The 13,268-nt window shown below is 33.6% G+C and overlaps 1 protein-coding gene across 13 annotated transcripts in view; it reads right to left on the bottom strand.

Moving 5' to 3' along the window:
• The window catches only part of MYCBP2 (MYC binding protein 2, E3 ubiquitin protein ligase), a 177,824-nt gene that overhangs the window by 91,676 nt on the left and 72,880 nt on the right, over positions 1–13,268 (bottom strand). For all 13 annotated transcript variants that reach the window (XM_027894283.1, XM_027894284.1, XM_027894291.1 and 10 more), the window contains 10 exons: positions 11,460–11,577; positions 9,247–9,451; positions 8,758–8,911; positions 6,223–6,395; positions 4,960–5,085; positions 4,731–4,858; positions 3,835–3,926; positions 2,675–2,809; positions 2,510–2,593; positions 1,119–1,215 (listed from right to left, as the gene is read on the bottom strand). In XM_027894283.1, coding sequence (XP_027750084.1) covers positions 1,119–1,215; positions 2,510–2,593; positions 2,675–2,809; positions 3,835–3,926; positions 4,731–4,858; positions 4,960–5,085; positions 6,223–6,395; positions 8,758–8,911; positions 9,247–9,451; positions 11,460–11,577 — 1,312 coding nt within the window. The remainder of the gene's footprint in view (positions 1–1,118; positions 1,216–2,509; positions 2,594–2,674; positions 2,810–3,834; positions 3,927–4,730; positions 4,859–4,959; positions 5,086–6,222; positions 6,396–8,757; positions 8,912–9,246; positions 9,452–11,459; positions 11,578–13,268) is intronic.

Below are 13,268 nucleotides of genomic sequence, written 5' to 3'. Positions count from 1 at the left end.
CGAGATAATGAACACAGAGGATAAAATGTGAAGTATTGAAAGCCACAGGAGTTCATAGCTCAGTGCAAATATTTTTAAGCAAACATATATTAAGAGTAGCTATTAACACGTTGATAGTATGATTACTAAAAATGCAAATCACATAGATAATACATTTCCAGAAGAAACCTGAACAGGAGAAGATAATCCTGATCAAGAGAGAACACTGAACAGATGGTGAACACATAAATGAAAGAAAGCACTCTGATTCAGAAAACTGGACTATGACTGTCCAATAACTTTAGTGCAAGGTGAAGCAAACCTGCACAGACACAAAGTCAGTAACTTTAATGGGACATGGAGAATACTCACAGTATGTGTAACGTAGTATAAAATATAAACCAGGATGAAAATTAAAATAATCATTGCTTTTAACAGATAAGGAAGAGACTGTATTTCAAAAACACAGAGTTGGCCTTATCCTGAATAATACTGCATTTCAAATACAGTATTATTCTCAGAGTTAGACTAACCTCCCTGTATGAGAGGAGCTGCAGACTACCTCCTATTAATAGTTGCAGTTCACTGTGCCTATGAATACTCCTTATCTCAGTTTATCAAAGTTCAATTAAATGCTACCTGATCCTCAATGTATATTGGAATGAATCCAAGAGGAAGATAAATCTAACCAGTGACTAATTAATGCCAGTAATCTAAATGCCATGTAAGAGAGCAGTAAAGCACACTCAAATTCTAAAAAGCTGATAATATTGATTTTTAGCAGGAAGTAAGGCTTGTACTTTGAATACTACCAGTAAGAATGAACTCCATCCAAATTCACACACCCTACACCTCCCCTGTCCTTGAAAACCACAAAACTAAGCAGTTCAACCTTGTAAATAAACACATTTCTAGGCTCTCATCGTCAGGTCAATACCAAGTGTAGCTTAAATTTAGGTGTACACCTGAAATCTTCAGAAAAAGTAAAAAAAATTATGTATTTTACATATCAGTGTACCTGCCTTCTGCGTGATAAATCAAAGAGAAAAAAAAAATCATTATTTCTACATACACATTTTTCAGTTTTCTAACCATGACTGAACTTGCTGGAACCACAGAAGATTTTTGATAGTACTCACCACTGAGACAGTTCTGGCAAAAGATCTCTTTAAAATATGTACGGGTTCACTGGTTTGCTGTTTTCCTTTGGAAGCACTGCCATCACTTGTTGGCAATCTGGAAGAAGAATTTTAGAACTAACTTGAAATCTCCAGTTTTTTCTTTTAGTAGACTTTAGGTTTGGGTTTGTTTGTTTTTCTACTCTTTCGAGTTTTTACTGTTTGTATTGTTGAAGTGGAACAAAAAGAAATGACAAAACAAGTTTTGTAACTATCCAAAAATGTTCGATTTAAGCACAATTTCCTCTAGTTCCTAATCATCCTAGACCAATAACCAAATATCTTGAATTCTGTTCAACTGGCAGTACTGTGATAACTGAAAAAAGGTTGAGATTTAATTACATGAAAGTATTTCAAGTATTTACTGTATTTCTTCATATGAAATCAAAACTAGAAATGTTACTCCCTAAAGAACACTAGTTCTGTGGAAGTAAAATATAAGTGGAGGTTAAAAATACAGGCAGCATCTATTACTACAGCATCTTCCCTTCTGTGCCACTCAATGCTCTTAAGTCATATCTTTCCTTCAGAGGCCTCAAAGCTACAGTCATCTCTCCACAGAAATCACCCAAATGATTAATATGTCATCCCAGGACTTCATGTGCATCAGTCAAAATGAAACCTTCACTTGGAGAGACAGGGGTCTACAGACAGAAAGCTTACAGGCAGAAGTGACGTGTTCTGAGAAGGGACCCTGAAAAGGACATGCTTAGAAAGGACATAACAAGAGAACTGGTATGAAGAAATTCCAAGTTTCAGAGTCAAGGTGTGGGTGGGTGGAGGAGAGGAAATACATACACACATACACACAGAATATAAGAATTAGGTCTTATATGTATCTGAGGAAATCTGTAAAATATACTATCACTCCAGTGAGAGAGTTCTTGCTTTTTAAAAGAGAGTTAAATAACATTTATCATGTGAATGTCTACAAGTCTATAGTAACTTATTGTAAAGCACAGCTGATTGTTGGCTTTGCATTCTTTTTCATCAAAATCACCTGTCGATAGTACACTGTTCCTTCTCTATTCAGGGCTACTGAATACAGTACTTTCCAACTAGTAAAAAATACTAATCATGTTGTATGAAACCATGAGGTTCTACAGATGTAAATTAAAGTCCTGTAAATCACGTAGAATGACTGCAAGAAAAATATCAAAATAGTAAATGTTAGCGTAATAGATGTGTCACTTCTCTTAAGGACACTAATTTTTTGCATAATTTTTTCAGACACTGATTTCCTTAGCTTAATACAATAATGTTTTCATGAAACATAGTTACTTTAACAACTTCTGTGTTTCCATTTAAAAAACATGTCAATAAATTGTTCTGAATAGAAGTCAAATCATTACCTGTATAGTAACTGCGGAATCTGCCCTGCATTAACATCTGTACCATTATTTGATTTCTTGGAACTTTTAAACTGAAATACAACACTGAAAGAGAAATAATTCAATTATTATTCAAGTCATATTAGAGCTATTCTTTTGCATTAAAAAATGCAGAAAAAAGTATACCCATCATCTGTAGTAATAGAGGCCTGTCCATGAGATCCACAATCACTGCTAGGTCCTGACACTCTTGCCCACGCTACATACCACCAGCCAGCTTGTAGAAGTACTGGTTCATCGAACATCATTGCGTATTTCTCTCTGGAAGAAGTAAATTTTGAAAAAAATTATATGTGAATTAGTTTCTAAATAATTTTTTTAGAAGTTACACTCTGTTTATAAAAGAAAATTGAAAAGTAATGGAATTGGGTTATTAATATCATATCTGTTTATATAAAAAGCTCAAAAATAATTGAAAAATATCATAGAAATTAAAAAATAGTAATTCAGAAGGACCCATAAATGCCTAAGTCTAGCTTGATCTTTCACAGTTAAACAATCAGATATCAAATTAGAGCAAGAAGAATTAAAGTTAAACTAACAAAACCAATTAATTTACTATGAAATACTACAAGTAAAGTATTAGTTTTAAGGTATTAATTACTTAGTATTAATTCAATTTCAGAATATTTCTGTAAATTACAAGAGCTTATACAAAAATTCTTAGTAATTACAATGAATATTAAGGAAAGGAATATAAAAAACATATATTTAGGGGATTGATATATAAGATTAAATATGACAAAAATAATCACATTGTTTGAATTGAAATTATGTCATAACAGAAAATGAAAAAGCAGCTACAACATAGCTAACCCCATCCATATGCACAAAACCTTTCAAGCAATAGCTGTTGTATTCTAATGAGTTGAAGTAACTCTTCTTTTGGTTATGACAATTCTTTACTGAAGTAAGCTTAATGATGAGTACTTTAATGCAAATACCAATTTATGCTTGAAAGCATCCTTTTGATAGAACTATGCAAAAAAGCTGCTGCAACATTTTGTCTTATCTCAGAGGAATATGGAATTTGACTTGGATTTATACAAGATGAAAAGTGAGATTAATTTTCTTCTTTTAATTTAAATAACATAACACTTTGATGAGGTATTTGGTTTTACTACTTCCCCCAACACACTTTTTAGTGTAAGTTTTCTGTCACTTGTTACAAAATTCTAATGATGTAGGTCATCTCTCAGGATATTTAAAGTGATACTAAAATGTGTATGAAGAACGCAAAAATAAAGATCAAGACATAGGCAGAGTAGGTAAGGTAAACATCTTACCTAGCAGCACAATCATATGCTAAGACATCTGTCTCAGCAAGAAGGTCTCCATCAGTCTCATGGTCTCCCCCATCTGGACCCAATTCAAATAACTGGTGAAGTAAGAAAAAAGGTCCAGTTATGTCTTAGGTGTTAGAAACCTCATAATGTCACTTTTTCCTGTCTGGCATTCTGGAAACTTCATACTACTCTTCTTTACCCTTCCCAAAAATCACTGCTATTTACGATCACTGACAGGCAAATTCCCATCTGGAAGTCAGGCATTAACTCTTAAGAAACAGCAATTGACTCTGACCTCCCAGCCTTAGGTCCAAATATATTTTCAAGTGGAGGAACTCCCTAAATCTTGCAAGCAAGGCAAATGCAGAGCATCCAAAAAAAGCAAAGTGGTGCAGAATGTGCAAGTTTTGCATCACAGATTGAAATGCACTTATACATCTTATATAGATCCTCTTCCAGTCTGAGAAAGAAGTACTGGGGACAATGGGAGGCAATGGCTACTGCTAAGTACTGTATTTCTGCTTTTGAGAAACAGTTCCCCACTTGTTTACATAGAATGTGATTTTAACCTGAAGCCCACAATATCAGTTTTCTGCAGGTAGACCTCTGAGCTTTGTATCAACAGATCACAGAACCATCAGGCTCACTGACATACCTTCTCAAGACACCTCTAAAATGGCATAGCATTTAGTGAAGGTGAGAAGGGGCCAATTCATGACAATTAATAATAGTAATTCTCAGCTCTCTACTTCACCCACTGTATCTGCATAATGTTTTTCATAAATAATAAACCACTCATTCATCAAGAAATAAAATTAATCATGGTTTTAGACGGCATTTCTAAAGTTCTGATTTTGAGATATAACATTGTTTAAAACAAAAATCAAAAATCCTACCTTTATTTTAGCAGTGTATTCACCTCTACCACCAAAAAGACCAAGACCACCTAACAAAATATCTGTATCAGCACAGAAACGGATAGCTTCTACTGAGTGGGCTGAATAACCCCAGCCTCCTCCATGACCTGCAGAAAAAAAAAAAAAACCAATAAAAATATAGTCAATCTTGGTCTTTTGTTCTGCAAGCCTGATCAGCTTGTGCTATAAAATTTTAGTGTGTACATACTTTCAAATCTGTTAACAACACTATAGTCTTCTTTAGAATAAACTTTCATTACTGCTTGAGTCTCTTCTTCCGTATTTGCTACACCCATTTTTAAGTCCTGCATAGCAGCCAAAGTATCAAGACAACCTGTAAGGAAGCAAAAGAAAAAAGGACTAAAAAATTCTCCCTGTTGATTATAATCAGTGAAATGGAAATTAGTATTAATAAGGAAGATCAAAGAAACCTGTTTTGTCTCCAAATCACACATACGTTACTGAAAATCTTTTTAGTTTTGATTAGGCCAAGGGTCATTGTTGCTGAATCTCAAGGTTTGCTACTAACAATAAATTTATTTATTCTCCAGAATAACAAACAAATATGATTAAACCTGCTTTGCAACTTTTACAGGGGCATATAAGTTGTCAGCAACATTTTTTTTTCCTTTTTACACTTACTCTATTACCCAAAAAGAGTTGAAGTAGTAACTGAATTATGGACAGACTTATATCTTCATAAAATTTGTTTCATACATGGGATACCTAACATGCCTTACTCTGAGACACAAAAAAGTAATGTTCAAGTTAAAAGTTATCACATCTCTAACACACAGTAAAGGGAGCAGGTCAACGAAATGATGACTCATCACAATCAGTGAACAAGTGAGCTAAATTCAATTCTAAAACTGTGCTCTGAAGCACTGGGTATGCTGCATATGACCAGTTTCCACACTAGGACAGTGGAATTAATTTCTGTTTTGGTAGGCTTTTTAGACTACAAAAGGAAACCATATTACTCTTAGTGACTCATTAGACAAAACTGCAAAGAGTATATTTTAATATTAGATAACACATTTACTTTAAAATAAAAGTAACTTAATGAAGAGTACTTTTTTATGGTGGGTTTGGCTGGTTTTTTGGAGGTTTTTTTGAGAGTCTAAGTTTAGAGTACTAACTTCATTCTGCAGACTCTCCAAAAAAACCACCTAGGAAGGTTTCTTACTTTTTTATGCTGAACTTTAAGAGCAGGTACCACCAGAACTCTAAAACCCTCTAACATTAAGATGGCAGAAGATAACTATTTTGATAACATTAATGCTTATCAGCCAGCTTGTAAGTGTTAAAAGCAATGGTGAGAACTACAAAGTATATTTTTAATTATGAAGTAAAATTTTAACTGAAAAAAAGTCAAAGTTGTTAGACTACAATTAATTTATTACATTTATAACATTTAGTTACATCATTTTATTTCATCGAAGCTTTTGACTCATCAAGTATAAATGTATACCTAGAATGTGCAAAGCTGCATGAGATCTGGTGGTTAGAGCTTTGGAACCTGTTGGTAGAGCAAGTTCTGGACTCAAAATACTACACCGGGATTGAATGTCTGGAGCTGATGGAAGTCTAGAATCAGCAACTACTGCATTGTAACTCCAGAGTTCCCTAGCATTTGGTCGAAACCTAGAGCAAGAAAAAAGCAGAATGAAAAAAACCTTAAAACTACTGAAAAACCCACAAAAAATAAACAATAATTAAATTTCATAAGCTATTTAATGTAAAATGTAGATCTGCTGGTACTAACTCTTAAAACTGAACATCATTACACCAAATACATATAAACTTTAAGAGTTTAACACTCCAGCACATGGAAAGACACAAAAACATTCTTACTCTATTTAAGTCAAACAGTCATATTGTGGGTTTACAAATTTCAGAAAATGGTGACACTTCTCAAAGCTAATAAATGTTAAAAAAGTTACTATTATTTAGTAAGAAATATGAAGTAACTAGCAAAGTACTAAATGTACTAAATGGCAGATGTGCAAAAAAATTATAAAGATGCCAAGTGAAAGTAAAAGGCTTACCTTCAAATAAGAGTAAAAAAATCTTGAAAAATCCAACATGTTTTGTTTGGGCTTTTTTAAATGGGTAACATCGCCTCATGAGTTTTTAAGGGATTATAGAAAAGGGCAGCATAAAAGGGCAGCATAAACAAGGGAAGTCTTTTTCAAGACTTTCTATAGTATAAATTAACACAGAGAAAAAGAAAATGAAGAAAACGAAATCTTTGAAACCATCATGTAAAAGGAAGAAAGAGTTAGAAGACATAGGCCTATGGGAGTGTTCTGAATAAGCACAAAAGGAATTTGCACTTGGTACATGGTTCTGAAAATCTAATAGGGAAACAAATAGTTTTAACTAAAAGTATTATAGGATACCATAAATACTCAGGATATCAACAAGTTAGCAATGTTCAAGTTTATACACACACACAAAATCATGTAAGCACTTGAAGTTCACTGAAAGAATAAGTCACAAAGCTGTGAAGAAAATCTTTAAAATCTATGTCATCCGAATGTTTTCTCTGTACAAGAAACTGAACCCTCACTTAAACAGACATGAATTAAAATGTCCAGGAATATTAATATACCAAATATTTGACTACTAATAGGTACATTCATTAACGTATCTCTTCTTTTTAGATTAAAGATTTATTTATTTATTATCCCCTTCTTGTTCAATAGAAAATATTAAAACAGTCTCCCACAATCCACTCTTCAGTTTTTAAGCTCCAGATTTAGTTCTACACTCTCCAAAATATTGCAAGACAATAAAATACCTCAATTCATGTTTACGCACAATAACATGTGACTTTAAACTTCCTTAAACTGAATTACCATTTCTTGTGCTAGATCAAGTTGAGTATCATCACCTTTGCTCCCATGAAACTTGCTGCATTCCCATGGCCATTGATAACCGAATTTTCCACAATGAGTATTTTGGTGACTCTTTTTGAGTCTTTCAGTGAGAGTTAAAACACACTGAAAATACAGAGTTTTAAGGACTGTAAGTGCTACTCTTATTTCTAATCTCAGCATAATTTCAATAGGAACTGGTACCTAGACAATGAGATTCAAACAATTCTGGGGATGTGCATAATGCAGAACTTTAACTATCCAAGGAACTTCGTATATCATAAAGAAACACGCCTAGAAAATAAGCATGCTTCAACATTATTTGGCTATTGTGTTCTTGAATCTCAATTTTGGATGACGACATCTGTGATACCACCTTTTCCAGCTGAATGCAGACTAGTTGTTTTCCTGTTTCAGTCTTAACTGATCATTCTTGTTTTGTCTTCAGAAAATTTAAATATGATTCATTACTGAAACTCGACGACAGTTCAAGTTTCTCTCCTAAATCCTGGCTAGCATAGCTTTTAAAACATTATAGAAGAACTGGATCTTATGATTCTGTTTTGGAACAAGTGCTTACAATCTACACCTGCTCAAAGACTCTACCCCAATGACTGTAAAATAAACACAATTTATTTGTCTGTCTATGTCATCTAAATGAGTACCTTTATTTTGACCTTTATTATTGCTCCACACTTCTCCTATTCAAGTCTTAACCACTAATGCCTGAGAGAAGGATGACAATTCAAGACACAGACATGTGGCAGATGAGCATGGCAAGAAAATTTTTCAGTCAAGTGTTAAGTAAATGGAGAAAGGGGAATAAAAGGAGTAAATAAAGAGAACAGATTGGGATGTTGTAAATATTATGAGACTGGCATGAGAATGAGGCAAAAAAGAAAAGATGAGAAATTTTGAAAATGTGGCCAAGACAAGATTTTTGTTTTGGGCTTACTTGAGGAAATTATCCAAAAGCATGAAAAATATATATGAAAGATTAAAAACTATTTTTCATTTACTAGGGAAATAAATGTAAACAAGACTACTATCATCAAATCTCCAGCCTCCCCAAGTATTTTAAAAAGGATTTCTATACTACTACTTTAATAGCTATAATCCACACTTGCCTCCAAATAACATCATAGACAGGATCCAGACACACACCGGAACCTTGAAGGTCTTCCTGCTCAGAATCATTGAATGTTTTGCAACTGCCATCTACTTTGTTTATCAGAAGACATTTAAAAGGGGGAGGTTCTGATATTGAAGCTGGTACCAAACCTACATCATGGAGCAAAAAGAGCAAACAAACATGAAGACTCAAGTCATTAACACTTCATACACAGAAAATGCATGTAATGTAACAGGGAAGAACAGATATAATGCTACAGCAAAAGAAAAAAGGTAGTAAGATTTAAATGCAAGCAAATTTTAGACTTTTACATTATTATTATTGTTAATAAAATTGATCTCTAAAGAAGCTAGGATCATCATGTACAGTAAAACTCAAAAGCCAAAATATTTTCATTCCTTCCAGTCACATTTTTAACTTGTTGCTCCTCTATTATTCTCCAATACTTCTATAAGTATTTAAAATGTTGTAGAACAGTTCTTGCCTATTATATGCCTGCTTGCAAATATCTCTGATGTAGCAAGCACATGAGAATTAATAAGAGCTTCATCGATCCGGAGAAAAGTCTGGTCTCCACTCGCTCCAATCCATGTAGCTTTGCGTCCATATTTGGAGCCTATATTAGGCATAGGTGCTGGTTTTGCATTCCAGTAGGGCATATCCAGAATTGGTCTACCAAGCTGACCTTTCTATAGAAAGAATGCAAGAATTAGTAAGAGACAGTAAGTCTCAAAGATGACGAAGTTACTTCGATAGTTTCATCAGACAAAATTGGTAATCTGGAAGAAAGCTTACCACAGTACTACCTTCAAAAAGTAATGGCTAATCTAAGTGAAGTGTCACACATTTAAATTCAATGAACAAGTTACTGACAGGTATACTCCTCCCTATTTAGTTAGGTTTTTGGTAAACTTTTTTAAAATGCAACTCAAACTCCCCAACTTATTTTAATCTCCCAAAATGTCAGAACTGAAAAGATAACCTTCCTTTCCATCTTCAGAATGAAATATAAAAGCATTATTCTCCTATAGTGTTCAGTATCTCAATAACTTCAGGGCTAAACAAGGAATGGATTAATAGGAAAAAAAATTATATTCAGATATAGACAGTCTTAAGTACACTCAATTCTGAACATATTAGGACTGTAAGTTTCATAGAGCAAATATCTCTTAAAAGTACATAGAAATCAATAAGCCTGTCAAACTTGAGCTAAAAAAGCATACAGTGCCTCAGCAAGTACCTCTGCACATGCTCATTAACATCCTGATCTGGACATCTGGGGCCTTATCTTTATGTACAACTAGTTACAGTTCTTATACTGTACCTAAGTACACAGAAAGAACTTTTGCAATAAACCTGTTCAGAGTCCATCTACCCTGCTCAGGCACAGGCAATGCATTGCATGCTACAGTTAAAATAGAAAAGAACGTGTATACAGCAAATATCCTGTCCAGCATGTTATTCATCTCTCTTTCTTCATAACACTGTATGTAAGTAAACTTAGTAGAAACATTTTCAATAATATATTTACTTTTAATTTTGTCTTGTTTTTATGAAGCTTTCAGCAAACTTTCAAGCATTACAATATTAAAACCAGACACAAAGTACAAGTGGTCTAAATATGGCCTGAATTTATCTTTATTTTAGAAAAAGGAAAAAGACCCTCAGTCAACCAACAGGCTTTTATATCCTATTCCTGAGAGTGAATTTGGTTTTTTAGAGGCCAAGTTTCACTGCAAGACAAACCTTAAACTTTTATGTGCCTATGTCAGTTTTGACAAGAACATGTCAATTTTGACACCAAAGCTCTTGGTTAAAGTCTGAAAAAACAACAAAAGACTGCTTAATTGCAGAGCTGTCTTATGGTTCACTTTTAATTCAAAACATGACTTTCTAAAATTTCAGTCTTCATCTTTTTTAAATTATTTTTTTGATAAAAAGAGAGATTTCAAAAAGTAAAATTTCTGTTGCGTTGTGGTTGGCAATACCTAGTTTTTAAAACATATAAAAATAACTCAATATCTATTAGCTTTTGCAAAAAAACCCAAAACAGCAAAAACATTAGTGGGAAAGTACAAACAACAGATGACTCTGTAGAGATTGCAATGAGGGGCATATTTACAAAGACAAGGAGGCACAAAGGGAAGTAAACAATGTTTAAATGCTTATTTAGTGAATATAAGAATGGATTCCACATGGACATGGGAAAATAATACACCATGTGGATACAAAAGAGTACTAGAGTTAAGAAGTGCTATAGTGAACAATAATTCCTCCCCTCAAGTGTTAGCATAACCTCTGCAACTCACTGCTGCTTCTATGAAAGAAACCAGGGCCATTTTTACTAACACATGGAGACCGACAGGCAACAGAACAGGCAACACAAGCAAGTTTGCAACAGTAAGAGTTTGAGAAAACTGGTCCACCTTATAAAATAACCCAGTTTTAAATCACCATCTTCATTAAAATGTATAAAAAACCACAAAGAATTCCTTTATCATGCTTTTTCTAACCACTACAACATTTGAGGCTACACTTCATAACAAAACAGGCACAAAAGACATACAGGAGTCATGCATAGTTCTGTAAGAGCAAGTATAAGCAGTCTTGAAAGGTCTTTGAACAACACATTAACTATTAGCTTATTCCCATAACTAAATAATAATAATAATAATAATAATAATAATAATTCCTTACTGAGAAACTTCCAAATGTGAAAACTTGGCCATCCATTAGGAGAATAGCTGTATGGTTGCTCCCAGCAGTAACTTGTGTACTAGGACCTGGTAATGCTTGCACCAAAGTGGGACATCCCCTATATAAAAATAGATTAATTCTGCATCAATACCTGCTCATGCAACATTTAAAACATACATTAGTATTATAAGTATTTCAATCACTCTGAAATATATTCACTAGATTCACATACCATAGCGAATTAGAGTCAAGAGGCATCTTACATTTTAAATGAACAGAGATTTGAAAGGCTGTACCAGATAGTTACATTTATGTTCTTTTGATACAAGAAAACAGATTGAGGACCATCTCTTCAGTTAAACTCAGAAATTAGCATAGAACAAAAATTACTAATTTAATATATAATTGTAGGATTACATATGAGTGTGTATTTTTGTATGTATACAAAATATATTGCAACAAAATGTAGCAGTAAAAAAAATCATGCTGTGAAAACAGCAGTTAAGCACTTAAAAAAAAACCCTGTTCACACTATGAAGCAATTGAAGCCTTAAGTGGCTGGTACCCTAGTACAATCACCAGAAACAATATTGATGCAGGCCTCCCAAGATCACTGTGTAGGGAATTATAAGAGAAATAAAGGCCTACCCCCCCATCAGCCCCTCTCCCATCCAAGTCAGACTCAATAAAGAACAAACCTCTTCAAACTATTTTCCAGAGAAATATGAAAAAGTCTAATCCATTTGTCTCCCAAATATAGAAAGGCATAAGAAAATAAATTTTCCATTCCAGTAAAAATGAAGGGAAAAATCAACAGGAAGTTCAAGAAGCAAAGAAAGAAAACGAACTGATTACTTAGAAGAGAAAGAGTACAAAAGGTAAAAAAATACGAGATACTAAAATAAAATAAAATGAACAGGAGCCTACAAGCCTTAAAATCCCAGGATGAATGTCTACCTAGACTTCAAAATTTATTGTGGAGTTAGAAAGACTGTGAATTTGAAGAACAAGTTATTCCCAAATAATTCTGTTTGGAAACTCTGACCTCAGAAAATAACAGCACTATTTAAATTTACTTTCAAACACACCCTTTCAAAAGTAGGCTAATCTAAAATAAGAAAAGGTTGTCTTGTTCTGGAATAAAAAAGTGTCAGCCCAGAGTTACCTAGCAATTGTTTAGCAGCTGATGTGCAAAAAGATGGATCATCTGAATGTTCTAATTTTGGCTGAATTGCAGGTAAAACAGAAGTCAAGGAAGTATGAGGAAGCATCATGAGCTCAGCAGGAAAAGGGTAGATGGGAAAATGTGAACATATGGAAATGTGGAATGTAGCATGAAGATAAGTTGATGACCTGCAGGAGGAACACAGGTATACAGGAAGAAATTATTCCTTTGCGGTGAATGTAGTTTTCTGTGCATGACTAGGGGAGATGGAGGGACTGAAGGGCAGAATAAAATTAGGTAGAGGATACACAACATGACATTCACAAATTTAGAAGCCTTTGCTGGTCTACAGACACACTGACTTGGACATCAGTTTAATTATACAGACAGAGCAAAGTTTAGCAACATCAGTGATGAAACATTATAAAAACAAAAGAAAGTTTACATTTGTCTCTCATTAACTTTAAAGAAGCTCAAAAAAGCACCAAAACAGAAACAAAACATAACTAGTAACTTATCCAAAAGCATTCCTGCTAAAAGGAAATACTTCTATTAAATATTTTTTATTTTTCCCCTTTCCCTCAAAATTATGGTAACTACAGGCATGGAATTATCAATCTTATGTTTGTGAAAAAAAAAAAAAA

This window comes from Empidonax traillii, unplaced genomic scaffold (assembly GCF_003031625.1).
Source record: "Empidonax traillii isolate 1590-97213 ecotype Southwest subspecies unplaced genomic scaffold, ASM303162v1 scaffold423:size1405600, whole genome shotgun sequence".
Classification (NCBI taxonomy): domain Eukaryota; kingdom Metazoa; phylum Chordata; class Aves; order Passeriformes; family Tyrannidae; genus Empidonax; species Empidonax traillii.
The sequence above is the reverse complement of the archived record's forward strand: the minus strand, read 5'-3'. Positions and strand labels throughout refer to the sequence as shown.